Source organism: Anser anser, assembly GCF_964211835.1.
Source record: "Anser anser genome assembly, chromosome: 2".
In the NCBI taxonomy this organism is placed as follows: Eukaryota; Metazoa; Chordata; class Aves; order Anseriformes; family Anatidae; genus Anser; species Anser anser.
Window position 1 is genome coordinate 141,620,236 of NC_139721.1, and position 27,568 is coordinate 141,647,803.

At 36.5% G+C, this 27,568-nt stretch overlaps 2 protein-coding genes across 9 annotated transcripts in view; both read left to right on the forward strand.

Moving 5' to 3' along the window:
* Positions 1–3,176, forward strand: part of LOC310893464 (macrophage mannose receptor 1-like) — a 35,736-nt gene extending 32,560 nt beyond the window's left edge. For all 3 annotated transcript variants that reach the window (XM_083822504.1, XM_083822505.1, XM_083822503.1), the window contains 2 exons: positions 1,439–1,468; positions 2,081–3,176. In XM_083822504.1, the coding sequence (XP_083678630.1) occupies positions 1,439–1,468; positions 2,081–2,322 (272 nt within the window). In that variant the 3' untranslated portion in view covers positions 2,323–3,176. The remainder of the gene's footprint in view (positions 1–1,438; positions 1,469–2,080) is intronic.
* A 1,641-nt stretch (positions 3,177–4,817) lies between these two features.
* Positions 4,818–27,568, forward strand: part of LOC310893462 (macrophage mannose receptor 1-like) — a 41,375-nt gene continuing 18,624 nt past the window's right edge. For 3 of the 6 annotated variants that reach the window (XM_083822496.1, XM_083822497.1, XM_083822498.1), the window contains exons 1-21: positions 4,819–5,051; positions 7,092–7,490; positions 8,238–8,411; positions 9,998–10,162; positions 10,967–11,080; positions 13,391–13,537; positions 14,458–14,640; positions 15,209–15,366; positions 15,744–15,854; positions 17,444–17,559; positions 17,991–18,139; positions 20,083–20,282; positions 20,599–20,726; positions 21,524–21,611; positions 22,180–22,315; positions 23,428–23,466; positions 23,566–23,729; positions 24,855–24,922; positions 25,388–25,488; positions 26,138–26,280; positions 27,447–27,552. In XM_083822496.1, the coding sequence (XP_083678622.1) occupies positions 4,982–5,051; positions 7,092–7,490; positions 8,238–8,411; positions 9,998–10,162; positions 10,967–11,080; positions 13,391–13,537; positions 14,458–14,640; positions 15,209–15,366; positions 15,744–15,854; positions 17,444–17,559; positions 17,991–18,139; positions 20,083–20,282; positions 20,599–20,726; positions 21,524–21,611; positions 22,180–22,315; positions 23,428–23,466; positions 23,566–23,729; positions 24,855–24,922; positions 25,388–25,488; positions 26,138–26,280; positions 27,447–27,552 (2,959 nt within the window). In that variant the 5' untranslated portion in view covers positions 4,819–4,981. Of the gene's footprint in view, positions 5,052–7,091; positions 7,491–8,237; positions 8,412–9,997; positions 10,163–10,966; positions 11,081–13,390; positions 13,538–14,457; positions 14,641–15,208; positions 15,367–15,743; positions 15,855–17,443; positions 17,560–17,990; positions 18,140–20,082; positions 20,283–20,598; positions 20,727–21,523; positions 21,612–22,179; positions 22,316–23,427; positions 23,467–23,565; positions 23,730–24,854; positions 24,923–25,387; positions 25,489–26,137; positions 26,281–27,446; positions 27,553–27,568 lie in introns of all 6 variants that reach the window. The other 3 variants (XM_083822499.1, XM_083822495.1, XM_083822500.1) reach the window with 3 other exon arrangements.

Below are 27,568 nucleotides of genomic sequence, written 5' to 3' on the forward strand. Positions count from 1 at the left end.
TTCCTGTTAACATTAATTCCTGTTCTATGGAACAAGAGTTACATCAATTATTTGCTTTTCTTCCTCTTGCTGCACTGTTACATGCTGTTCCAGCAAGAGATGGATGAAGCAATTTCATTTAAATAATAACAGAACGGAAGCAGAATCCAGAGCACGTATAGTGACCTTTGAAAATAGTTGAAGTGTTTTGGTTAGCATTTATTTTTTTAATGTTGTGTTTCTGTGTAACTGAGCACCATCTGCTTTGGTCAGGAAGTAGAAATATCAGAATATAGTGAGCCAAGCAGCCATGTGGTATTTTTGAGTTCAACTGTTAATTTTGAAAAAGATTTTTTTTTTTTAAAGTACAATTTCCTGCCCTATTTCGCAACCTCCAGGCTTCAGCACATTTCTGAGGTTCTGTCCTTTCTCCTAGCAGAGCAAAGCTGCAGCTGGTGTGGCAAACAGCTGCACATGCTTTGGTAGTGGCAGAGCATTTTCTGAAATGGAAAATTCCTCTTTTAGGGCAACTTCTAGTTTTCTTTGGGTAGTTAGAAAAAAAGACACTACAGGAAGGTAATTCCTTGTTATTGGTTATATCAGAAAGCACAAACACATCTACACACAATTCGTTTGGGGGGGTTTGACTGGGAGTGGCCCTTTAGTGCCGTGCCAAAGTGCCGACAGTATTCCCTTAATATTCCCTTGACAACAGGCTCTCCAGCAGAACATTCTTTCTGAACGAGCACCCTTAACAACACAGCGAGCCCTGCATCCTCCCAAGGGACAATTTAACAGTTGTATTTCCTCCTAGCCCATGAACAGGCCAGAGCTTAATGTGGTGCTGCGCTTCTGCTGTGGCTGCACTGCTCCTTTTGCTTGCTTCGCTGAAACACTCAGGCCATCGGCCAGCTTGCACCCAGCTGCTGTCCAGTGTGTGGGGAAATATCTTGCAGACGGCGCCCTCTTTGCACAGCTGGGAAAAACTGCATAAGAAAGCTTGAGCTGATGAACATAATTACAGATGCGAATGGATTACGGTGAATTAAAATCTCAAGGGAGACCCAGTGCTGCACAGGAAAATTGTCCTATAGCCTTAGCATTTGATTGAGTTGTTTCCCATCTGCTGATGTGCAGACCCAATAATGACAAGATTTATCAGCCAGAGGGGAAAAGAGAACCAGCCTGATGCAGTCAGGAGCTATCTGTGCTTGGAGATTATTTGGTTACTAATAAAAGAGTCAAGAAGGAGGCTTTGAAATGCAAAACACTGTAGTTTCATTACATTGAATATCAGGTTGAGATCAATCACACATTTTCTTCATTAATTTAGCAAATGTGTTTCTAGAAGACATGTTAAGGTAACCTTGGTGTGCAGGTTACCAGATCTTTTGCTGAACATGGGACTGTCAGGATGGGAATGCAATTTTGACGAAACTTCTGTCTTTCTCTTTGACAGCTATTCTTAAAGTAACTGCAAATGTGAAAGGTAGGTTTTATTTTTCCTTCCCAATAAATTCAAAGTGATATGAAAACAAACACTTGTATTTTTTAATGTATTGAATTTATGAAATTATGAGTTTTTATAATTTCATAAGATTATGATTTCATGAAATATAAAATTTACAAAATATGTAATTTGTCTTTTATATATTTATTTTTATGTGTTTAATTTACTTAGTTGCCATTGAATTAATTACCATAATGACTTAGCAGTACCTAGAAGACATGCACAGCGTCCCATGAAAACTAAATGCTTCAGTAAACTGATCACCCTCTCTTTGCTCCTTCTTATGCACACTAATGTCTGCGAGGGGGCTGACACAGAGGCACCATGATAGATGTTTAATACAGTTCTTATCCTAAAAAAGCATGTGAGCATATTTACACCTTAATGACCACAGCTTCTTTTTCAACTTCCCATACTTGCCGCAAGAGAGCAGTTGAAGAAGGCCAGGGGATGTTGAAGTTATATTCCACTTCCTTCATAAACATGGGATCCTGATTAACACCACAGTAACTAAGGGGAAAATTAGTCCAGTAGTCTACATATTTATGGCTATAATAGACACACTTCTAATAACTTTGTATTTATTTACAGATGCCAAAGAAGACAAAGAACTTGGTCAGAGCGCTGTTTGGACACTTACTCTGGTCCTCATCATTTTAGTAGCGATGGGCTTCATGGCTTATTTCTTACTCAAAATCAAAAACCAAAGTGAGACTCAAAGAGCAGTGAGGCAATATAGCACACTGCTAGAGCACAGCAGTGACCTACCTGGAGGGGACAAAGATAATGATCCTGCCAGCAACAAAGAAAAAGATGAACACAGCGTCATCTAATGTGATTACATAGCTAAGCTATATGGTCAAGCTTAAAAAATAATTTAGCCAGAACAAAAGAAGTCATAGTAAATGTTACATACACCAGCTTACATTATAAACTAAAGTAGCAATTATTCCTTTGGTATGGATTAAGAACTATTGCTCAATGCTTTTCAAGACATTTTCTCAGGACTAAGACTCAGAGTACTGTGTAAAATCACTAATTAAACAAGCATGACAAATAGAAGGTCCAGTGTGAACCTGGACTTAAAAGATATGGATCAATAACCTAGTGGTTTTTTTGTTTGTTTTTGTTTTTTTGAGAGATCTGTGGCACCATCACATACAGAACCAAGTACAGATATACATTGAGTGTTCGACACCACTCAGCCCGAAAGCCTGCCTTTTGAGAGTGCATACTGCTACTCAAATGAAATGGTGTTTGGAATAACCAGAGATTTACATGAATTGCTTTCCTCCATTATCGCACCTTTATTGCACTCTACACAAATAAAATTGCCATAATATTGTAACTTGCCATATTGTCTTGTCATAATATTGTAACTATAAGTGAAATCTTTGTCCTTCATTCATGGAGTTTCAGAGCTTCAATTTAGATTAGTCATATTCTTTGACAATGGATATTTTGCATCAATTAAATATTACATTATATCAATAAAGGATCTATATCTTACATAATAATACTTCAGTGCTGTTGAATTAGCATGCTAATGCTAAACTATGTTATATGGATTGGTGACCAAATGAGTCATTTACATTATAAGATTATAAGGAAACACAGAAACATGAACAAGGCATATGAATAAAAATAAATATAAATAAACTATAAAATAAAGTGAATGCCAAATAAAGCTGGAAGAATCCTTTCCTGTTTTATTTCACTTGACATCTCATTTTTCGGTGCCTTCTCTTAACCTCCATCTCTCTGACAATTCAACTGATGACAGGACACTGTATTCATGCTTAACCTCAGACGGTTCAGGCCAGTAAGGCAGTGGGGCAAAGAACAGCATCTTGGTAGTGTATCAGGTTTACTGTGCTGTTTGTTTTCTGTAAATTCTACGTTGTCTATACAAGACTGGGAAAAAAAAAAAAAAAGAAAAAGAAAAAAAAAAGATCTCAAGGATCTCTGGGAAAAACAGACCCTTAAAAAGTGCGTAGGAACTGTACAGGTGAGGTTGTTGGGAAGGAGAGATTCACATGACATTGGATTGGTGGTTGGTGGATATTGAAGTCAAGAAGAAAATATTTCAGAGGACAGGAAATGAAGGGCATTCTGTGCTCGAACTATTTTTACTGTCAGTCCCCTTGATCTTAAACTTATTTTTTTTTTTCCTTCATGTAAGTTACAAAATGTACCGATGTTTATGTTTTTGTAAATACTGACATTGAACTGAATCCAGCACTCTTTGGTGGCTAGTGATAAAGCCAAGGCAAATGAAAAGAGTAAACAGATGAAGAAAAAAACCCATAAATATAACAACTAATAACATGATTTATAATTTTGATATTTTGATAGCTGATATCGTTAACACAGCTCTGTAAGAACCTGTATTCTGTAAATGGCTTTCTTCTCGCACATCAAGTGATGCATCACTCTTGCAGAATATACTGGGAGATTTGTTTTCATAATAAAGCTATGAAAACTGAGACAAAATTCTAAAGGTAATTTTTGCTGAACATCTTTCCACTTTTTCCTTCAAAACAAATAATGTATTTTTTTTTTGCCACATAGCTAGAATTGATTTCTGCTTAAGAAAGGGCTACAGCTCTTTTTTTTTTTTTTTTTTTTAATATTTCTCTTTGCTTGTCTCATACATGGTACAAAGAAAGAATTTTGAGTGTTAAAATTCGTTCATATTTTATGTATTAAATAATTTTGAAAGGTAGTTTTCAATCTGTTTTGTTGTCAAAATCACCAGTAAACAGAAAGATTTGTAAAGATTTGTCTAATTTGCATTGGTTCACCTGAGTCAAATTCACATGAAATTATGACACAATAGTGTCACCCATTGATAACCTGGAGAAAACAAAAAGAACGTATATACATAGCGTTCTCTTTGTCAACTTTCCAACCAAAATTAAATCATCTTATTCCAGTTAACTGTTTCACACTGTGATAGTTAACACTGCTTGGTGAACCAAATTAAATACATCCTTTATTGCAGTGACCTGCTATATATACCAGTATACCTGGTCAAGAACTTTTTTTTTCTTTCTTTTTTTTTTTTTCTCTCAGTTTCACAGGCATGAGATTTAAAGTAAATGCATTTAAAGGGCTCCTTCTGTTAATTTACCTTTGAGGGCCAGGATTTTAAAATCCCAGAGAAGAAAAATCAATTAATTAAATAATAATAACAACAACAATAATAATAAAAAAATAGCAGAATGATGTCAAACTGTTCAAACTTTGTCACTTGCATCTGAATGGAAGGAAACTTAATTTTCAGATGCAAAGTTTGAATTTTGTAATCGTTTGTAGAATTCAAAATACCACACGTGACAGGATATTTCCTTATTTACAGCCCAGAGTTTTCTCTTTCAATTAAAACTCTCCAAGGAAGAGTTTTAGAAGGACCCAGCACCAACAATTCTTTCTGGATTATTACTTCAACAATGAATTTCTGTTCATCTTTTTGTGAATAAGAAGAAAGGAATGAAACCCTTGACTTTTTCTACAGTCTTAGTTTTCCTGTCTTTCATTCATACTGCTTTTCAGACACTCGGTGAGTTTCATTCTTTATCCTCTGCAAAAATACATGTGAAAGTGGAAGCTTTTGTTCTCTTGCTCATTTCTTAAGCTCTTTAAGATTTTCATGCAGCTTGATTATCCTTTATTTCGTATTCATCCTAACTGGAGTTACAACAGATGCAGATAGAGATATTGGTTCACTTTTAAAGAGAAAGGAAAAGTCTGGATAAGACAAAGCTGAGAGTTAGAAGTCAAGACAGTCATGCATTCAGCTAATGATTTCTTTTGGATGCACCTTAATTACTGGTTATGTTTACTCTGTGAAGTAAATGGAAAGAGTTGTGAAAAATAAGAAAGTGTAAGGAATTAAAGAGTGCTTTATGTGTATATCCTGTCCTTAGGATGACAATGTGTAAGAAGCAATGGAGTCTGTGCTGTAACATTGGGGCAATTGAAAAAATATTGTAAAGGTCAGAGTCAAGAATGGCCCAGGAATGCCCAGGAATAACCACTGCAACCTTCACTGTAAGGCAGAGAGATGCAGTGCACGCTCTGAAGCTGACTGTGAACAGACATCAGCTGGCTCTCCCTGTTGATGTTAAAATGGTGATAAGGTTCAAGGATATTTTCCCTATCCATCCTTCAATTCATTAAATTTGTGGAGGATTGGGATATGAATTACAGCTTCTGAAAGTGGATACTGTGTCATGTGAGCTGTGCCAGCACCAGCCAGTGAAAAAAGAGCGTCTACCCTGGCGTCTGCCAGATGGAACCCACCCCATGTGATGGCCCAATCACAAGCATCACAATTATCAGTGAGAATTCCTACTATTAGACCCAATATGAGGCAATTATGAGGGCAATTGCTGAAATTTTGTATATTACACTTTGCACTTCCGTAGTAAGCTGTAATAATTAAAAGATTTGATATAATTTAAAACTTTCTGTCTAAAGGAAAGAAGAAACTGTGTTGTAATTCCGAATCCAGATTTGAAGAAGTGAAACTTTCATAAATTAAAAAGCCGTTAAAAGTACACAGGGCCTTCTGGGGAGAGAGAGGATATTAAAGACAAATATAACAAGAATTGTCATAAATTCATTAATCAAAATTTCTCTGGCACTTCCTATTCTGCTCACAGTTCAACACTGACAGTGCCCTAATATCTTATCTCTAGCTTAGGAATTTACTTTAGTGTTCGGAAGGGTATTGCATATTCTGTTGTGCAGTTACTCTTGGACAAATAGAAGGATGCTACAGGAATGCACAGACATGCATGGTATCTTTATATACTGCCCAGTGTTGGTTCTTGTGAAAATTTCTGAGTGATTTGGTTGTGTTTATTTGTATTGATTTCTGATGATAAATGAATTAATGAGAGGATACTGGAACAGGGCAAGGTAATGTGTCACCATTTTTCATCCTTAAAAAACAAACCCCAAACAAACTAACAAAAAACAAATAAACAAAGGTCATGTGAAAAACAAACAAACAAACAAACAAACAAACAAACAAAAACAGAACATGTCAATTACAGAAGGCAAAGGTCAAATAAACTTAGAATCATAGAATATCCCAAGTTGGAAGGGACCCATAATGATCATCAAGTCCAGCTCCTGGCAACTTCGCTTATTAGCTTTATTAACCACAAATATAGTCTGGTGGAAATGTATGTAAAATGAGCTAAATTCACAATGCAGGAAGTGATGGCAGACCTCTGAATATTCAGTGGGGCCTCTTTTAGAAATCTTGAAAGAAATGTATATTTCATCATGGATGTGGAAAACTAAAATCCAGTATACTCATGAAAATTCCATTATACTGATGATAATACAGTTTATGTGTTCTTATTGCTCTGCACTATATTTATATGAGATGCACTTATTTTTCCTTCCCAGAAGGAAAGAAAAGGCTTGAAAATGCTGCCTGATCTTTGCAAAAGTGCGAAAGATCTTGTCTCCTGACACGAGTCAGGAGATTAGCATAGAATTGTCAACAAAATACATCTCTTTCCTTACAAGGTCCCTCATAATTTGTTCACCATAAATACATAATTCTGATTATTTTGTTTTACAGACAATGAAATATTTTTAATATACAATGAGGATAGCAAGCAGTGCTTAATTGCTCAGAGATCTCATGAAGTCACAACAGCTGCTTGCAACAAAAACAGCGAATTACAAAAATTCAGATGGGTGTCTGACCAGCAGGTGATGAGCGTGGCATTTGCACAATGTCTGGGAGTGCCTTACAAGCAAGACCAGGCTAAAATTTCTTTGTATCCCTGCAACAAGAAAAGTGAATTCCAAAAATGGGAGTGCAGAAATGCAAGCTTGGCAATCCAAGGGGAAGATTTGTTTCTCAGTGCTGGCAAAAGGAAAAAAGACAATATTGCACTGAACAAGGTGTCAGGTACAACAAATAAATGGAAGATCTATGGAACCAGGGATGACTTGTGTTCTCAAGGCCATGAAGGTAATGTTTGAAGATTAATCCTGACAGCGTCATGTACTCACTTGTTTGCCATCACAGACAGGGCCCTTTTATTTCTGCTCCCCTTAGTCTTAGCAGCTGTTCCCCCTGAAGCAATGTTGGATGATCAGTTCACACACTCAGGCTGCCATTCCTCCATCCAGAGTTGCAGAGGTGCTTGGCTACAGAGTGTAGTATGTAAAAAAAAAAAAAAAAAAAAAGGTCATTTTTTCTTGTTTTTCTTTACTTTAAAAGCAAAGGTGGATCTAAGTTATTTTAGTGATTATCTTTATTCTAAGCATTTTATTTAATTAAACAAGCTTAATTAAATAAACTTAATTAAATAAACTAGAGTAGTTTACTAGTACTAGTGAAATTGTACTAGCATTCTTGGATGAAAGACAAAAATCTTTAAGGTTTTTGCCAATAGTAAATGTAAAGAAATAATTCTATACATGCTACCATTCTGTTACACAAGATATTTTTAGAAAACCACTTTTAAATATATGACAAAAATGGTTCCTCCCTGTAGTAGCTGCTCTATTTCCAGCAGTTACAGCTGAGGATATCATCAGTGAACGGTAAATTGCAAGATCTACCTAGAACTTTTGAGGAAGAACCTTCTGATGACAGTAGGTCTCCTGTTACAGTGCTGTAACATGTGGGACACTTTTTCCACATTATTTTTGGAGAGTACAGACATGTAGAGATTCCTATACCTCTATTATCATTTCTCTTTTGTCCCCTCAGATCTGTTTACACTGCTAGGAAATGCCAATGGAGCTCCGTGTGCCTTCCCTTTCAAGCTCCATGGTAAATGGTACACCGGGTGCACGGCTGCTGGCCGGTCAGATGGCTTGCTCTGGTGTGCAACAACACCTGACTTCGATGTGGACCACTTGTACGGATTCTGTCCAACTGTCAGTAAGTCTCGAATGCTGAAATAGGTGCTATCACACAGCTCTGTTAGGTAAATACATCAATACTGAAATGCTGTTACAAACATGGAAAGGAAAACTCTTGTGGTGGCTTTATTTTACTAAAAGATGTATTGCCATGACAGTCTTCCTTACAGAAGAAACAAAACAAATTTCCTGTGAGTCTACAGTCAAACTGAAGTTGTCTGGGTATGTCCATCAGTAGTTAATACCTGAGAAAAGACCAATATGTTTTAAATATGACCACTTTTAGCCAAATCTCAAAATCGAGATGCTACTCACAGTCTATAATTTTCCCTACCTTATTGCTATTTGTGGCAACAGTAGTACAACTATCTCTATCCATGCAAATCTCTGTTCTGCATGAAAATTTTGGTCTACAGTCCATGGGAAGGTAGTTTGTTTTCTGAAAACAAAAAGGAAGAAGATTGGTTCACAAGTCTTAGTGGAAGAGCTGCATCATCAGCCTTTCCCCTGTGATGTTTCCCACATGATGACTTCTCCCTTGCTTTGCTTCATGCTGCACTGAAAGCCAACAGATAAATGTATGTGCATCTGAGAGCAGACTCTGAAGGACAGCAAAATATAGTGTTACTGAAAATAATGAAAATACTGCCTCAGACCTAATTTTTCAGTGCTATATCACAGACTCAAATTTGTCATTTTGATAGATAGGAGAAGCAAGATTCAGCTCGTAATCAGCCAACAACCACCAACAACTTTTTCACTGACATTACTGAAAATGACTACCTGGTGCAATATTACACACAGGAGCTTAAAAGAGGTAAAACACCCTTCCTGTATAAACAGGGAAACAAGAAGTATTTGGCATTATAGAATTGTTGGACATTGTCATCAATACCTGGATCTACAATTTAAAATGAATGTTAGATATTGAAATGGATTAGCAAGAAAGAAACACAATAGAAAAATAGGAAACATTTTTTCTTCTGAAGAATGGTTCAAGAAATCCAACTTATTTTACTTAACAAAAGAAAAAGCTAAGGGAAGTTTTAATCACAGTGTATTAGCACATACCCAGAGAACAGTTTTGCTAACAAAAAGCTCCCAGAAGACAATTTCTAAGTTCTAGTGACCCATGAAGACTAGAAATAGGATGTTAAAAAAAATAAAATTAAATTAATGATGACATACCTTAAGGAGTAAAGTTTCCATCATTGAAAATCTTTGCATTTCAGTTGTATTTCAGCCAAGAATTAATTCAGATATAGCTTATGAGCTTCTGAAAATCTGAAAAGATTTTCAGACTAGATAATGGCTAAGGTGCAGTTTTGCTTTATTGATTTTTTTTTTTAATCTGAAGAGTATCAGATTTGGCAGAAAAATTGTAAATGAAGGATGAAAGATCATCTCTGTTAATGTCAATAGCAAACCCTCTTTTACTTAATAAAGAGCACACTAATGGAAAAGTATGGGTTTTAGGGGTTTAAGCTTATTTACCCAAGAATGATCTAATTTCACAAGTAAGCTTGTAGTTAAATTTTCTCATAACATTTTTTTATAAGATATTTCTAACAAATTGCAATATTAAATCTCTTTTCTCTCACACAGGCAGTGACAATGACAAATTTTGGAGCATAGATCCTTTGACAGGAACCTACTACCAGATAAACTTCCAGTCAGCTCTCACATGGCACCAAGCAAGGCAGAGCTGCCAACAACAGAATGCAGAGATGCTGAGTGTCACAGAGATACACGAGCAAATGTATCTAAGAGGTGAGCAAACAAGCAATAAAAAGAGTGTCAAAGAGTTTTTGTCTGATAAAAATCTTTTGGTGCTTTAATCACATTAAAATGAATAATTAAATTATTATTAGCATTTCCACTGCTAGGAAAGTATTGACATTACTGTAAATTACACTTTTTAAAAGTGGAACTTATAAAAGCTGTTGAGTTGTCATTTGAGATTATTTTTATTATTATTCTTCTTTGCAAATAAGTTAAGAATTTCCAGTTAATTAAGCAAGATTTGGATCATATTCAGAAAATATGAACATACCAGTCCAAGAAAAGGACCTTATAAGAAAATCATTATAGTAGATAGTCAATATATGACTTTCGTATTAAGAAATCAGTATTCTTTTTGTAGACTTAATAAAATAGATTTTTTAAAATAACATAAAAATTTTGTATAAAACGCCAGTGAAAATCTGCATAAAGACTTTGTGGCTTTATGCATGGACTCTGTAGAATGAAGGCCCTGAATTAATTTCACCAAACTTTACTAAACTTGTAAATATTAACAATTGCAATTCAGTGTTTCACTTTTTTAGGCCTTATTGCTTACATACAACCATAGAATAAAATTAAATCCAGATAAAGTAATATGCAAACTAGTCTTTTGCCATTCTCTACCTTTCAGCTGCAGAATAAAGTCTCTGAATTTATTACTAGTAAACACAGATTCTGTGCTGAACTTGGAAATCACTAGCAGACATTTATTATCCTCCTCTGAAACTTGAGATTGCAGAGCATTTCATAACAAATGTGATGAGAATTCCCACTCTTTTGGTTACCTAGATCTGATTGACAGCAAGAGATCCCCCCTCTGGATTGGGCTTAACAGTCTGAATCTCAACAGCGGCTGGCAGTGGAGCGGTGGCTTTCCTTTCAGATACTTAAACTGGGCAACAGGTTGTAATCTTATTTTGTTAACAGTTTTTTGAATGAATCCTTCCTGACAGAATGTTGAATGCATATTAACTACAGAACTGTAGTATTCCCCATGAATACAAGGAAATAAGGTTGAAAGGTTTATAAGACATGAGATTAAAAAACTGAGAATGAAGATTTTTATTTTTTTTCACCGTGTATCAAAAGGAGTTTCAAACAGAAGGGTTAAGTAAACTCATGCTCTACCGGATGTAGCTAAAGTGAAGAGCGCTGAGCTGTAGCATACCATACTTACCTTCAAGTAAGCTAAAACCTGTGTCTCCAGCTCCCATAAGGGTTATCAGACCTTGCTGCTTGCAAGGACTCAGCTCTCTGAACATTAGCCTTCCCCTTCGCCTCCTACACTTTTCTACACCTTTCTAGTCTCCTCTTTAAAATTTGAGAAAGCCTGTAAATGGAGTTCACAGCACTGGCAGTTTGTCTTTGAAGATCTCCTGATGGTTGTCATGGTAGCAGTGTGCAGCAAATGCCGAATGTTCGCTTACTGAGTCCATCTTTTGGCCCTCCTGATGTCTCAAAGGCCCCCTGCACCACCTGTTTTTGTCTGGCACAAAGAATGGGGGGAAAGCCCAGTGCCATTGAGCCTGACAGAGGGTTTTCTACGTTCTGTACCACTAGTCAAATCCCTTCAGGCTTGCAGAGAAGAGGAGCAGCTGGTCCTCAGGTCAAGCAGCCCACACCTTGGAGTTCCTGTATCCAGACACGACGACTACTGTGACGAGTTAATCTATAAAGTTCCAGTTTAATGCATAACTATTGTAAATCGTATCTTTTGTGAGGGGAGAGATTGTGACTCATTGAACTATGAACCTCCGTGAGAAGAGGAAAACAATGCTCATTCCCCTAACACGGTGGTCCTAGAGAACCTCCTGGAGGGCAGGATGCAGAGGCAGGCAGGGCAGAGACATGCACCCAGCAGCAGGGCACGTGAGAAGGCCTTGCTTGCAGCAAGGAAAAAATCTGCAGCTCTCACTGAGAGGGCATGCAGAAAGGACCTTTCCGAAGGGCCTGAGTGGACCTTTTTCATTCCAGCACAATGCTGAAAGCTGCTGGACTGGAAGCTAATATAGAAAGGAAAGACTACCTTGTAAGGGCAATGTGGAAACAGGGAGATTTGCTTTCCCATTTTGTGATTTGGCATGTCTCACCCAACTGATTTACCTTATATTATATTTTAGGAATTCCATATTATTATTTTTGTGCTCCACTAAACACAGTTGTAGGAACTTGAAGCCATTTAACATGCTCCCTCAAGGAGGAATCACTCCCTGCTGGACTTTGATCAATTCCCATCACTCTCTGTTCAACTGCTAGACAACAGATCCCACAGATCAGTTAAATTTTCCTTTTTTTTTTTTCTCTCATATTTTAAAAAAATAATATTCACTCAATGAACTTGGTTTAGTTCTATAATACAGACCTAGAATTCTAATTTTCATTTTTTGAAACTTCTTTTTATCACTAGCAGCTGATGGCTCTTACTCTGAAGAACGTTTTTCTCTCTTATCATCTGAAAAATTCCTTGCCTGAATATAAATTAAGATGCTGCCTTACTGTCTTCCTGCCCCAGAATATTAGCTCAAACTGTGTCCTTTAATTCCATGAATGTAACTGAGGTCTTTAAGCTCATTACTAATTAGTTCTATTAGTATAACAGGGTCCTGACTGCAAAATGTACACAAAACAAGATGTTTCATGAATTATGAAACTGTGAGCTCTGATTTCCTCCAGTCTCAGTGCAGCATCACTACCATGGCAGTATCAGGTACCCCTTCAGTGTCTGGAAGGGGTCTTCTGTCCAGCATCTACTGACTGGGCAAGAACATTAGGTGTGCTGCAGCTGGTTGTGAGCTATACTTTTAATGGCTTTTAATGGATCTATGGCTGACAGCTATGTACAGGCTGATTAAATGGTCAGTGGGACAAGGAGAGGACTTGCTGCACCTTTTCCATCAGTGTGGGCTCTAAGTTTAGTCTCTCTTTTGTGCAAACTGACAACTTTCACAAAACTTACAGGACCATCTAATTTTTGAGACTGTAATTCTGCAATCAAATATGGCAGAAAATGTGAATTATGCAAAAAGCATTGAAAAAAATGTTTTGATGGGTGCTTTCAAATTACATTTCCTCATCTGCAGTAGAAAAATAACTGTAGCAATGAAGTCATGAGTCTATAATTGACACATGAAAAGGCTGGAAGTAAATAGTTCTTTCAGCTGCTGACATAAAACCTGTGCTACATAAAAATAATTTGTTTTTCATTTTATGAAGGAAGTCCTTCTCCTGAGCCTGAGAAACTCTGTGCAGTACTAAATCCCAGAAGAGATGCTAAATGGGAAAACCAGCCATGTGAGAAGAAAGTTGGCTATATCTGTAAAAAGGAAAACTTGACACTGGATCCTTTCAGTCTTCCATCAGGTATGTCAAGCGAATAGAAAACCTTTGATAAAAGTAAAATTTGTGTCACTCAGATGAAATTCCACAGCTACTTCAAAAAAAAAAAAAGGAAAAAAAGGTCATTTTCACTTGTTCAGCTTTGATGAGTACAACAGAACAAAGCATGTTTTATTTCTTAAACCAAATACATTTAAATATTGGAAATATTCCTGAAACTTAGCAACCACATAAGCAATTTTTAACTCATACTAGTATTCATGATTTCAGAGGCAATGATCTAACCCATGCGCTATCACAAAAGTACCATGGACTGCACATCCTAGTGTGAAAGAAAATAAAGTTAGGTATGCTTCACCATCCCTGAGGTGTGTTCTAATGAAAAGATCTAGGCTTCTCACTGAAATCTGGGAGACAGCACCAATAGGCTCAAGCCCTTCTCTGTGGGATTGTATGTGACCTGCAAAGATGGCAAAATAGATCGACTTCCTTCAGACCACTTTTCCACTGCACTGTTTTATTTTTTTCTTCTTTGGTGATTAACTTAATGACAACTATCAGGGAAAGCCATGGAATTACTTGTGCTGCAGTAATAATGCCTGTATGAAACTTGCAAAATAAAATTGGATGGGATATGTTGTGTGAAAACATCACGTGCAATTTCAAAATATTTCCCCATCCAAAAGTGAACATTTCACACAAGTGAAGTCCAGTTACCATGGGCTCCATTATTTTCTGCTTTTGTTTAAATACAGCATGTTTTCTGTAAAAGTACAATGTGCAACAGCAAACAGACTAAAATGTTTTACACATCTGAGGAATGAATAGAAGTACTGCTTATTTATAATCACTCAGTTTTCACTCTAATTAGCTTATTATTTGATTTCAAATGTCATTGTAGTGTTTGCATCATTTAAAAACTTGAAATATGTATTTATTTTGAGGGGATGCACCGCCAGTTAAATGCCCAGAAGGATGGTTGCCCTATGCAGGTCATTGTTATGTGGTTCATAGAGAGCCCAGGGTATGGAAAGAAGCCTTAACTTCCTGCAATGACAGCAATGGCAACCTGGTCAGTATTCACAATCCTGAAGAGCATGGCTTCATACTATCTCAGCTTGGTTACGGTGAGTGTTTCTGTAGGGTGATGTTCACAACAAATGGGAAATTATATTATTTTAAATTTTACAGCATTTTAAAAAAGTTTCTTATTTGTTTTATATGAATATTTATAGGGAAACATACAGATATATAGATAAAAATAAACAAAAAGAAAAAAATAAATAAAATCACAAAAATCCCCACAAACACGAGAGGAATCTTTAGCACTCTCTGTTTTATTTTTCATTGTTTTCAGTTCAATTTTCTTTTGTTTTTGACTGCATAAAATCACTTTAAGGAAAAAACAGCTCTATCTGGGCTACAGTTTGGGCTGATTATCTGCCTCAGACACCTTGTAGCTACAGATACAGGGAGCAGCTTTTACCGATAAAGCTAAGGAATCTCATTTCCTGCTGGTATCTCACTTTTTAGCTTCTTGAAAGAAAAATGTGAATGAGATCTTGAAATAAACTTCCTTGTCATTTAATCCAGATGAATTTGTATTGAAACATGACAATTTCAGCTCATCTCCTAGAAATCTTGCTCCTATAGACTGTCACAACAGGTGTCTCATACAGGTGGATTTGTTTTTAGAAGCTACGGATGAGCTGTGGATTGGCCTGAATGACCTCAGCATGCACATGTATTTTGAGTGGAGTGATGGGACTCCTGTAACATACACCAAATGGTTGCCTGGAGAACCAACCCATGCAATCAATGGACAAGAAGATTGCGTTGTTATGGCAGGAGAGGTAAAATGATCCCACCTTTCTGCAGCGCTATACTGTTTGATTTTTGTTTCTAGTATGAATGCAAGGAACTAGAGAATGATGTCTTTATTCACTCAAAGGATGGTTGTTCTAAATTAAATTTAAAATTAAATTAGAGATAACTAGATAAATGCTCATATCTGACCGTGGGTGTACATTATATGCCAAGCAAACCTTAACAGATTGCCTATGACATTTAACATAACCTCACATTTAAGCACGAATACTTGGAATTCATTCAAAGAACACAGAACTTTATTTTCTCACTGAAGAAATATTGTAAAAAAATAACCAAGAAAATTTCTAAAGGAAACAGATCCTGCCTGGCTAATTTTCATCTCTTCCCAAATTGCACCTAGGATGGATACTGGGCAGACAGTCCTTGTGATAGGAATTTACGTTATATCTGCAAAAGAAAGCCACTACAGGGAGTTTCTGGGACCCTAAAGGCTGATCCTGCCTGTCTTAAGGTAACAATAAAATATCAATAATCTGGTTAACAGAAACCCACTGTCTTCACAAGGTCCACTTGACATTGAGATTATCTTTTTCCTCTAGTAAGTGTGTTTGTAAATCAAGAGTGATAATTTTCAATATATTCCTTTACTTACAGTAAAGTTATTTTTAATTTTGTTGTTGCTAATATGAGTCATCCCCATTATTTTCAGAACTGTCTGTGAAAAAGGCTAAAGCCATTACTGTGGTTTTGTGCATATGTTATATTGTTCTACTAACCATCTGTGGTTATCTAAGATGTAGTAGAAACTGGGAACCATTTTTGAACAGTGACGTGATGTAAGATGATGACAAATCTAATCGCTAATGAAGTAAAATCAAAACAATCAATTTGATTTTATAAATGAATTTATTTTCAGAACAAGTTATTGTATCCTACTGCTTTTATTCTTCTCTTTATTTCTTCCGTTTACTTTCCTGTTTACTAGTGCTCAATAATTAGTAACATTTCTCACAGCCCTATACAGGGAACACAGCTGAGGCTCATTGCACTAACTGGAACTAGGCAGATATCAAATATTGAGCACAGATATATATATATATATATATATTAGCCTTTCTTGGCTTTCTTGGGTGCAACAAGCATACCTTGAGCTGGTAAAGAAGGAGAAACTGGAATTCAGCTGTAATTTTGAATATTTTCTGTCTCAGTATAGAATCACAGAATGGTTTAGATTGGAAGGGACCTTAAAGATCACTCAGTTCCAACCCCCCTACCATGGGCAGGGACACCTCCCACCAGACCAGGTTGCTCAAAGCCCCACCCAGCCTGGCCTTGAACACCTCCAGGAATGGGACATCCACAGCTTCTGTTGTCCAGGACAACTTGTGCCAGTGCCTCACCATCCTCATAGTCAAGAATTTGTTCCTTCTATCTAATCTAAACCTCACCTGTTTTAGTTTAAAGCCATTACCCCTTTGTCCTATCACTACACTCCCTGACAAACATTTCCTCCCCAGCTTTCTTGTAGGCCCCCTTTAGGTACTGGAAGGCCACTATAAGGTTTCCCCAGAGCCTTCTCTTCTCCAGGCTGAACAACCCCAATTCCTTCATCCTGTGTTCGTAGGAGAGGTGCTCCAGACCTTTGATCATTGGTAGTTTTATGCTATATCTTCAGTTAGACTTTTTAAGTGAACTGATGTGTTAAATCAATTAATTAGCCTAGTTACAGTTCTTTTAGCCTAGAAATGTCAGTACATTTGAGTCAGTATCTCACTATAACACAGACTATTCTCTGTGGTTCTGAGCAAAGAAATGTTTTATTCATCTACATCTGAATAGGCTCCCTGTTCTACGTGCCTCTGACTTTTCTGAGTTAAAATGTATGATTTATTAGTTGTTGAAAGAGAGGGAATCATATGCATTAAATCTCTCTCCGTAGGCTCACAAAGCTTAATTATTATGTCTATTGCATTTCAAATGAATATATTATCGCACTAGCTTATATTAAAAATATGTGGATTTAAGAGTGTACATTGAAATTCAAGTACTAAAACATATGCTCTTTATCTACAAGTGTATTACACATGTTCTTCTTGACAGGGCTGGGAAAGGCATGCCTTTTACTGCTATCTAGTTGGACATACACCTTTAACATTTTCAGAAGCAAAGAAAACCTGTGAAAGGAGTGGTGGTTATTTAACAAGTATAGCAGACAGGTATGAAAAGAATCTAAACATTGTACTGCTGGTGGAATAATTATGGCATTTTATAAAATAGTTGAGAATGTTTTGGAAAAAAAATGTGGAACCATAAAAGAAGAATGACCTTTTTTTCTGGAGAAAAATATTAAATAAATACAGTACATCTTTGCTAACCAAATGTTCATTACTCCTTCATGTTTTCCAGTACTCAAAGAAAAGATCACAGTTGCTTCTGCTCTGCATGGAGCAGTTTTTCAGTATATCACAGCCTTGACTACTGTTGAAGCTAGTTTCTCTGGTATCCACTTAAGTGAGGCATTTCCACAAAAAAGGAAACCTAAAGGGGACTCCATTCATTCTAGTCTTGTGTGGTTTAGGATGCTGAGAAATGGCAAACTAAAGGATAACTAAGTTTTATCCCCATCTAACTTCTCATCTCATTTCAGATATGAGCAAGCCTACCTGACCAGCTTCGTTGGTCTGAGCTCTGAGAAGTACTTCTGGATTGGTCTCACAGACACAGAAGAGCAAGGGATCTTCAAATGGGTGACTGGTGAAGGCGTTTTCTACACAAACTGGAACTCAGCAATGCCTGGTACTCTTTTTCACGTGCAGTCTTTGTAGTCTGTGTTTAAAAGCAGGATCTTAAAGTCCTGTGCTGGAGAAGAGGGACACAGCAGTTACAAGCTTTCAAATGTCATGTAGGAAATGGTGTAATGGTTAGGCAGATCTTTGTACCTTTGCATCCTCATTGATCTGTCCACAAGTGCTCCTCTCTGTCCCCAAGATATCATGCCTGGGGTGTGTCACATATATATATTTTTGGAAATTAAGGCATGAAGTCTTGCAGTTTTGCTGGCTCCCCTGCCCTGTGTGACAGCATCGAGCTGTAAATCTTTCCCTTGGCACCCAGCCTTGGTGACATATGGTCATCACAACGGCCTTCTTCAGGCATTGCTTTATTTCACAGTGTGAAAAATGTAAAGGAAAAGAGACTTACACAAAGTAGGTGTACACCTTTGCCCTTCCCATGCCTTTTCACTCCTCAATAGCAGCAAAGACAGAGTAGGCACTGAGGACTGAGATCTTTGTCTGGTCTTGCCAGTAACTGTTCCCCAAAGACCAATCCTTTTCCTGTGATGCTGCACTTAGCCATCCCTGAAGTCAGCCTGCAAGGTTGGTGAAATTGCAACTGCAAGTAGTCAGTAGTCATGCCTTAAAGTTTTGGTCAAAGGAGACTATCTCAGGGCTTCCCTCCTGTTATCCCAGACAACCGTCTGAGTTACTGCAGCAAATGAAAACATTTCAGTAATTGAATCAACATAAAGAGTCATAAATTACAGTAGGATAATCACAAATATGTCTCAGCTAGTGTCATTTCCAGCTCTGGGTTTGCTTCTGGACTCTCCTGGGCTGTTTCTTGGTGACATCAGTTTAGTCTGCTATGACAGCACCTGGAGGCAGTCAGGGCTTGGAGGTGTCCTGCCAGCACCTCTAAGTAAGCACTTTAAGCACCAGAGGATTAGTTGCATAGGTTTCTTTCCTTCCTTCCTTCCTTCCTTCCTTCCTTCCTTCCTTCCTTCCTTCCTTCCTTCCTTCCTTCCTTCCTTCCTTCCCTTTCTCTCTCTCTCTCTCTCTCTTTCTCTCTCTCTCTCTCTCTCTCTTTCCTTTTCATTTTTTTTCCTTTTTCATTGCAATTAGCTTTATTTAATCTACATTATAAGGACCAATTTTTAATAGAGAAAATGAAGAATGTGACAGGACGGCTTGGCAGTCAGATGTCCCCCTGCTCCCCACATGCTGGCAGGCAGATTGTTGTTCTCTGGCTCTGAACCCAGCAATGTAAGGACTTTCTCACTTGCAACTAATTCCCTGCCCGCTGGGCCCCTGAAAAGCTCTCCTTGTTTTCATAATACCTGACACATGGCTAATATGTGTTCCCCTGTTGATGTGGCAGCCTTGGACACCTGCTAACTCTCTCAGGTCTACCTGCTCTTTTCTCCACTCCAAAACTTCCACCCAAGTGGAAGTGGGATGAGTTCTCTGTATGTGCACATTTGGGGAATACAGAGGTAGGGAATCTAGCAGTTTGGTTAGGCTAGGAGTTTAACACTGAGGTGTATGCAGTGATCTTAGATATTAAGATTGAAAGTAATACACTAATAGCAGCTCCACAGTTGCTTTGTGGAGAATCACAGACTATTGTTCCACTGATTCTGAGAGCAGAGAATGAAACTCATCAGGTCATGGAGATAGCATTTCAGAAGGACGCGTGCTCCTTGGTGGAACAGGCTGCCAAATCCTTGCAGTGAGTGGCATAGGAAAAAGCTAGACAAGCGAGTGTTCATGCACTTGGGCTACAAAGCTTTTCAAGGGGCAGTGAAGATGGTGAAGGACTCTGCTTGCTGGTTTCTTCTTTAAAAAGCAGACACTACATATAATATTTCAAAGATTTTTGTAGATGAATTGCATGAGCTGTAAAAATGGCAGGGGAAGCACTTTAAAACACATTTTAATTTTCTTTCATATCTCACAAAGGGAATGAAGCAGGTTGTGTTGCCCTAAGGACTGGAAATGCAGCTGGACTGTGGGATGTTCAGAACTGTGAAATAAAGGCAAAATTTATCTGCAAAAAACTAGCTGAAAAAATGGCTCTTCCTCTTGCTCCTGAAAGAGTTTCTTATTCCAAATGTCCCTTGGGTTGGGATACAAGCAATAGCACTAATTCGTGCTTCAGAGTAAGTACTACTTTTTCCAATAATCCTGCTCATGAGATAGAAGAGTTCCAAATTCATAGAAAGTCTGAACTTCAGAGAATGGCACATTATTGTACAAATGTAGTAAGCTTTTACACAGACTACTCATGGAAATCACTGCAATGATCACCGTATCACTGCATCAGTAGGGTTATCCAAGTAGCATATTGTTTGACTAATGTTATATATGATCTTTTTAATTGAATGTTTTCCCTACTTTTGTCATACATGGCAGTCAGCAGATTTATTTTTAACACACTGTAAACATAATGTTTATCTAAACAAAATTTATCTACAGCTTTTTGTTAGAGAAAACAACCAAAAGAAAACATGGTTTGAAGCCCGAGATTTTTGCAGAGAAATAGGAGGAGACTTGGCTGCCATTAATAGTGAAGAAGAGCAAAGAGTGATAGAAAACTTAATAATGTGAGTAAAATAAATATCTAATAATTGATATTTTGGTGTAACAATATATTGTACAGAATTAAATATATTCTTGAGTTGCTCATGAGATAATTAGATGAAAATCTATATCTGTTTATAGTCATAGCCATAAGAAAAAGAGCTGAGAAAAAAAATTGTATAGGTACCATTTCCAAAGACATCTTTGGAGTTCCTAAAATTCATCAAAATCCATAAACTATTAAAATTAAAAAAAGAAACAACAAACAAAACCAACAAAACCAACAGAAAAAAAATAAAATAAAAAAACAAATCAGTTGAAAGTTTCTCCTTCAGACTCATTTGTAAGTTTATTCATGGAACCATTTTGAAAATAAATTGTCACTTCAAGTAAACCGAAACATTTCATTCTTCAAAGAACACAATAATTGCAGCATCAATGAATAAAATCAATATGCTGTATATTCAACAAACCCATTTGCAAAGTGGAAAATATTAAGTGGTAAGCACTTACTTGCTAATGAGAGTTTGCTGACCAACAGCATTTTTTTTCTTTTTAAAATTTCAACTATAATTTCCTTTTAGTAATTCAACAGTTTAGTCTTAAAATCCTCAGAAGCACTTATCCTACCTCACCATTACAGACCGAGTTCTTATCAGCCAATACTTGTGGCTACTACATACATTTATACTCTTGGTTTCAAAGTTTTGACTACTTCCCAAAACCTTCAGTAAGTGTGAGTTATTGTCCCATGCAACTTGCAAAACTTAACACAGCTAATGTGTCCTTTTCTTCCATAATATATTTTTTCACACTCTAGAAAAAAATCTCCATCATCTCAGCCTTTCTGGATAGGTTTACATCATTTGGATCCTGATGGAGGGTACTCCTGGAGTGACAGATCCCCGGTGAGTGATCAGACTTTCCAGTTTCTCTTCTGGCTTTTTCACTGTTGGAGTTGTTTACATTACTGGCACAGATGAAGGCTGTATAAGAATTCCCAGAAATGGCTGCCTTACCATTGGGTAACTCACAGTCATTACTCTTCATACCGGTTTGGAAAAGAAAAAGACCAATAAACACTGAGGTAAAACCATCAAAACAGTGTTAACATGGAGCACTAGTTACAGAGACAATTTTCTAGGTGACAAATATATGAGAATGGTTTTATTTGTCTGTGGTGATATATTGCCATGTTCCTTTCCCCTGTGTTTGATTTATAATCTCATTCAATTCCACACCACAGCAAAGAGGTTTCATGTGACTGCTGGAGTCTATTAAATGCTGTGTAAGATGAGACACTTTTTTTCTTACAAAATGTTATATTGATTTAATAGCCCACATGAACTCATGTGAAGTCACATGAGGAAAGTAAGGAGTGGTTTGAAACATTGGTGCTACCTCTTTTTCCTTCCAGAGTTCAGCTCTTTTACCTGTAAGATAAGAATAAAAATCAAAGCTGTGTTTCTATTGTAGGTGAATTATACAGAAAAACTTTCTTTTTACAAAACTGGATTTGAACATTGTGGAGTAATCCATGAAGAGTCTTTCAGGTTATGGATTAACATGCACTGTGAATACAGTCATGACTGGATTTGTGAAATAAAGAAAGGTAGGCTATTTCACAGAACCATAGAATATCCTGAGTTGGAAGGGACCCACAAGGATCATCGAGTCCAACTCCTATTTTTTACTCTAAGTTCACCTTAGAAAAAGAATTTAAGTTGCATCATGCTGTATCAAAATAGGAAATTTTGCAAGTTGCATGCTTGTAGAAAATTCGATTGTTTTCACAGAAATTTTACATAAGGAAAAATAGACCAAAATATATCAATATTTTTCAGAATGCAATGCTTCAACTGATAACTATCAATTTTGTTTTAGCATTAAACTGTATTTTTCTTGGCTCTTTTACTTGGAGAGAATTTCCTTGTACTTGCAGATTTTATGTAGTTATTATCATTTAAATCTTTTAACCAACCAGCAAAAGAATATTTTTATAAGGTGACATGATGTTTTTTACCCAAGCATATATGTCACACACTTCATTTAAAACAATTACAGATAGAGCAACACAAAAACTATGATGAACTTCTGTGGAAAAAAAAAATTACAAAGATGATATTTGTTTTACATTTGTGTAACTCCTGGCCTTGCATGTTTAGATACATTGCTCCAGTGTCCCATTCAATGTTATATTTGATTTTTCCATTTAAATAATTTCTCAATGGTTCGTGGGTTTTCAGTCAAATGTGATTCTCCACAAAGTAATGTCACTGAAAAAAATGTTTCACCAACTTATGAATAGTAAAACAAAAACAAAAACAAAAACAAACTAACAAAACAAAACCATTTTGAAGGATAAATTTGTTTAGTGTTTGATTTTCTTGCTCAAATTTGACAGCATCTATACAGAATCTTTTATTGTTGTGCAGAGTACACCAACACTGAAGTAAAGTATTTTTACTTGTTTTATTTCAGAAACAAGAAAGTTTAGTCAACGTTCAAAAGGCACTTACCAAAATTCTACCAAGACAGAGACGTAGGGCTGTAATACATCCTAAACATTCCTTCTTACTTTGAACCAAAGTTACTGAATAAATATATTCTGTATTGATAGAAATTTGAATGTCATTGAGATCATTTCCACTAATTGAACACTTAACACCGGATCAACATTTGGGAAACATTTTACATCGTCATTTCTTTCCCATTTCATTACAGGGACACCCTTAAAGCCAGAACCTGTGGGCCCTTCTGCCAGTAAGCTTCTGTTTTATTTCCTTGCGTCCAAAGGGTGCTAACAACAGCAACTTTTGTAAGGACTGTGCAGAATACAGAGACTCCTCTTCTGTGTTGCAGTGTATGAAGTCACAGAGGATGGATGGATTATAAAAGGAGTCAAACAGTATTTCTTCAGCACAGAAAGTAGCTCTATGGAAAAAGCCAGAACATTCTGCAGAAACAATCATGGAGAACTTGCTACTATTGGGGATAATAATCAAAGAAAATTTTTGTGGAAATATGTAAGGAGAAATTTAGTTATATTTTACCATATACATCATATATGCACCCTACTGCATATGCTTGTGAAGTACAGAAGGACATGCTTGCATAATATTACTATATTTTATCAGCAGTAGATTTCAATGTTCAGTGAAAAAAACCTTTTACACTACAGAACAGAGCTTCTCTTTAGGAAAATAAATAGAAAAGAATTTACCTTTTGTTAGGGTGGGCATATTTTTATATATTCTAATCTAAACAGAGTTTTGCCCATGACCAAATGTGTATAAGGAGCAATGAACAGGCAGATGTTGACAAAACTGTCCTTTTGCCAGGATAGTTGCTTCTCATCTGAATACCATATTCTCAAGTGCAGTGTTAAGTGCAGATTTAAGGCTACTGCCAGGGTCATTCTGATGGTTACATACCAAAGAAAGATTTATCTGTCATGTCAGGGACTGACTTGTAGAAGAATCTGTAACTTCATGAATTAATTTTCATGCAAAACATATCAAAACCACCTATGTATTTCAAGAGCATTAGCTGAGATGATGCTGGTGGGCACATGGTGGGCCATGGCAGGGTCATGCTAACAATCAGGTAGCACAGACATTGGTTCAGACTTCTGCCATAACTCTGTTTGGTTTATTAATACCAAAGTAGTCCCACAACCTCCTCTCTGTGTCACGTAATTAGATGTTTTCTTTTATTATGTGTGGGAAAGGATATGAAAGGAGTAGGGGACAGACAGCTTGAGACACAGGAATTACACAGCTGCCTAAGTACAGGAAAATGTACATTTACTTACTGCTAAGTGCCAAATTATTTTATACTTTTTATTTATTTATTTATTTTCTCAAGTCTTCTGTGTGTCTTTCAAAATTGAAAGCACAAACACACTTTGAAAGCTTTGATCATACCACCAGTACAGCAGCATAAACTAGGGAATCAGCAGTAAAAGCAACAAAGCAGAAGTATGTGATTTATTATATTTATTTCAACAGGAGTCCTCTCCGGTGACTAGGCATGATCGTTCACAAAACACGTATTCATCTATTTGCTTCAATAGCACAAAATATACACTTTTAAATACCAGATAACTAAGTAAGAGAAAGCACTAACAAAAAGTACATTTTTACGTTTAGATCTTAAAAAATGGCAAATTGGAGTCATATCTCATAGGATTAATTCGGAATGCTGATCAGCAGTTTAGGTAGGTAATCAAGTTACATCATGATTCATAAAAAGCAGAGCAGAAGTTTTGTCCTGCCAGAGTTCCTCCTTCAGGGACACCTGCAAGGGAGTTAAAAGCAGTTCCGGAGATATATATTGCATATTGAAATGTGTGCTCCCCCTTGGTTTAACTACTTTGTAAAATCACAGGTTTAAATGACATTTTTATAAGGAATATCCATGCTACAAATACATAGATAAGATCTGTTAAATATGAAGGTAATTTCGTTCTTGGATTTGGCATGCAGGATTTTTTTTAATCTAAATTCTTTTAATCCTAGTTTAAAATCAAATTACAGACAGACTCAGCTGTAAATATTTTAAAATATATATTTTTAGCATATAAAAATAGTAATAGGTTTTTTTGTCTGTTTTTGTTTTTCCTGAACTGCCTATGAACATTGATCAACAGCTACTGTGTGGATTTTTTTATTTTTTTTTTCAGTTGGATGGATGGGAGCCCAGTGTACTATGCAGCTTGGGAAGCAGAGGAGCCCAACTTTGCTCTTCATCAAGAAAATTGTGTAGTCTTAAATAAAAAAAGTGGTGAGTTACACAACTTTTAAAAAATATATTTTTTATGGGTATCATTCTTCCCCTGTTTGCTAAGTATATTTTGTCAACTTTAATCCATTCTTTCCCAGTAATCTGAGGCAAAATATACATAATAAAGTGTAGTCATTATAACTGAGGTTAGTTCAGGGATAACGTTTGCCATAAGAGATTGACGTTGATGGGGATGCAAGGATAAAATGGTAATTAATTTTTCAGCTGTAGGAGCAGTATATTCTGTTCAAATCAATAGCAAATTTTTCTTTCAAAAAAAATAATCAGGGAGTATTTAGCAAAGGAATAGAACATATAAGCAAGGACCTAACAGACATATGGAGTTTCACATTTAGTTGTGCTTTCACTGTGAAAGTGTTACTTTACACTAGCAGGTTTGAATATAACAAGGCTGTTTGTGGGTTCACTCAGAGTCGCCATGTCAGCCATATCTTATGGCTACTACTCCTACAGTCACAGCAGGATCAAAGTCCTCTTGCAAGCAATGATTAGAGTCTAGCTGAAGCACACAGTCTTACCTTCCCAGGCAGAGTGCCTTCCATGCTACAACCATGGAAGCCTGTTCAGTTTTCCACAAATTTCTGTCTTTGAATCAATGTCTTATTATCTATATTTAAACTGATTTCAGGTTTGTGGAATGATGTCAATTGTGGTTTTTCAAATGGCTTTATCTGTGAGAGGCATAGGAGTTTTATAAATGCAACACTTGCTCCAGCAGTAACTTCACCTCCAGGAGGATGTTCCGAAGACTGGCTTTTATTTAAAAATCAGGTATCGTAACATGCATCTAAGTGCAAAGATATTTGTCCTTGAGAAGGTACCTAAAGCTACACAAGGGGCCTTTTGTCTCCCAAATATCTTTTGACAGTGATTATCCAAAGTCACATTAAAAATTTAACCAGCTACCTAATTCTTACAAAATTAAATCATAATTATAGATTTTTATTTTTTTTGAAGAGTATTAATTTGAGATACACTAGAAAACTGTTACATAGTATATACTAAACAAACAAAAAACAAAAAATCCCACAACTGAATTCAACTGAAAGCAGCAATTGTAGTGTACAGTCAGTCATTTGAGCTGGGCCAAATCAGAAATAGTGCCTGATTTTTCCAAACTAGCTTCAATGTAATATACTTTCCTCTTCCCAAAAGGGACAAACTCTGATGAGCTTACTAAGCAAGGGTTCTATTTTCTAACATAAAGAATATTGTGTTGAAAGCACCCATATGCCAGTACAGTACGTTTTTTTTTGTTGTTGTTGTTGTTGTTTTTATAACAGTTGTCAGAGTTATTTTCCACAAACTGAGTATGGCATTTTCTGAGAGTGCTACTGGTACTGCATAGAGAGGAGAGGGCACATGGGGCACACTCATAATTGCCAAAAAACTATACCAGGGTGAATGTGTATTGGTAGTGTGGTGACTATGTGACTATGCACTTTTAAAGAAATCATGCTATACATATATTTTTAAGAAGCCATCATATATCTCCATTTATAAAAGAGCTAGTAAATGGGAAAGGCTGAATACACACATGAGAACACTATAGGCCAAAACTACTTTTCAGAAAGTTCCGAAGATTTCGCATGGAATCCTGGGCTGGGCTTCTCCAGAACTGAGTCAGTTAACACATTAAGCTCATCAAGCTCCTACTGTGAACTATAGTTTATAAAGTTTAGTTTACAGTTTATAGTTTATAAACTTTATAAAGTTCTGTTTGAATTTTGTTGTGACATTCACAGTTCCTTTCAGAAAGATACAGAGTAAATTTAAAAATTGTGAATGGTTTTGACCCGGTTATAGATCTGAGTCCCTGCTAGCTCTACAAAATTCTCTTCTGTTCTGATGGGGCTAATTTCTACTTAAACTGGTGTAATGCAAACCTAAATTCCTTTTGGTGTCGCTCATTGATGGCCTAACTTATTTTTCCCTAGTGTTACAAATTCTTTGGTTCTTCCTATAAATATTGGCATGCTGCAAGTAGAACTTGTATCAGCCTTGGAGGACACCTGGCTACCATAACAAATGAACAAGTACAAGGTATAGTACAATGACC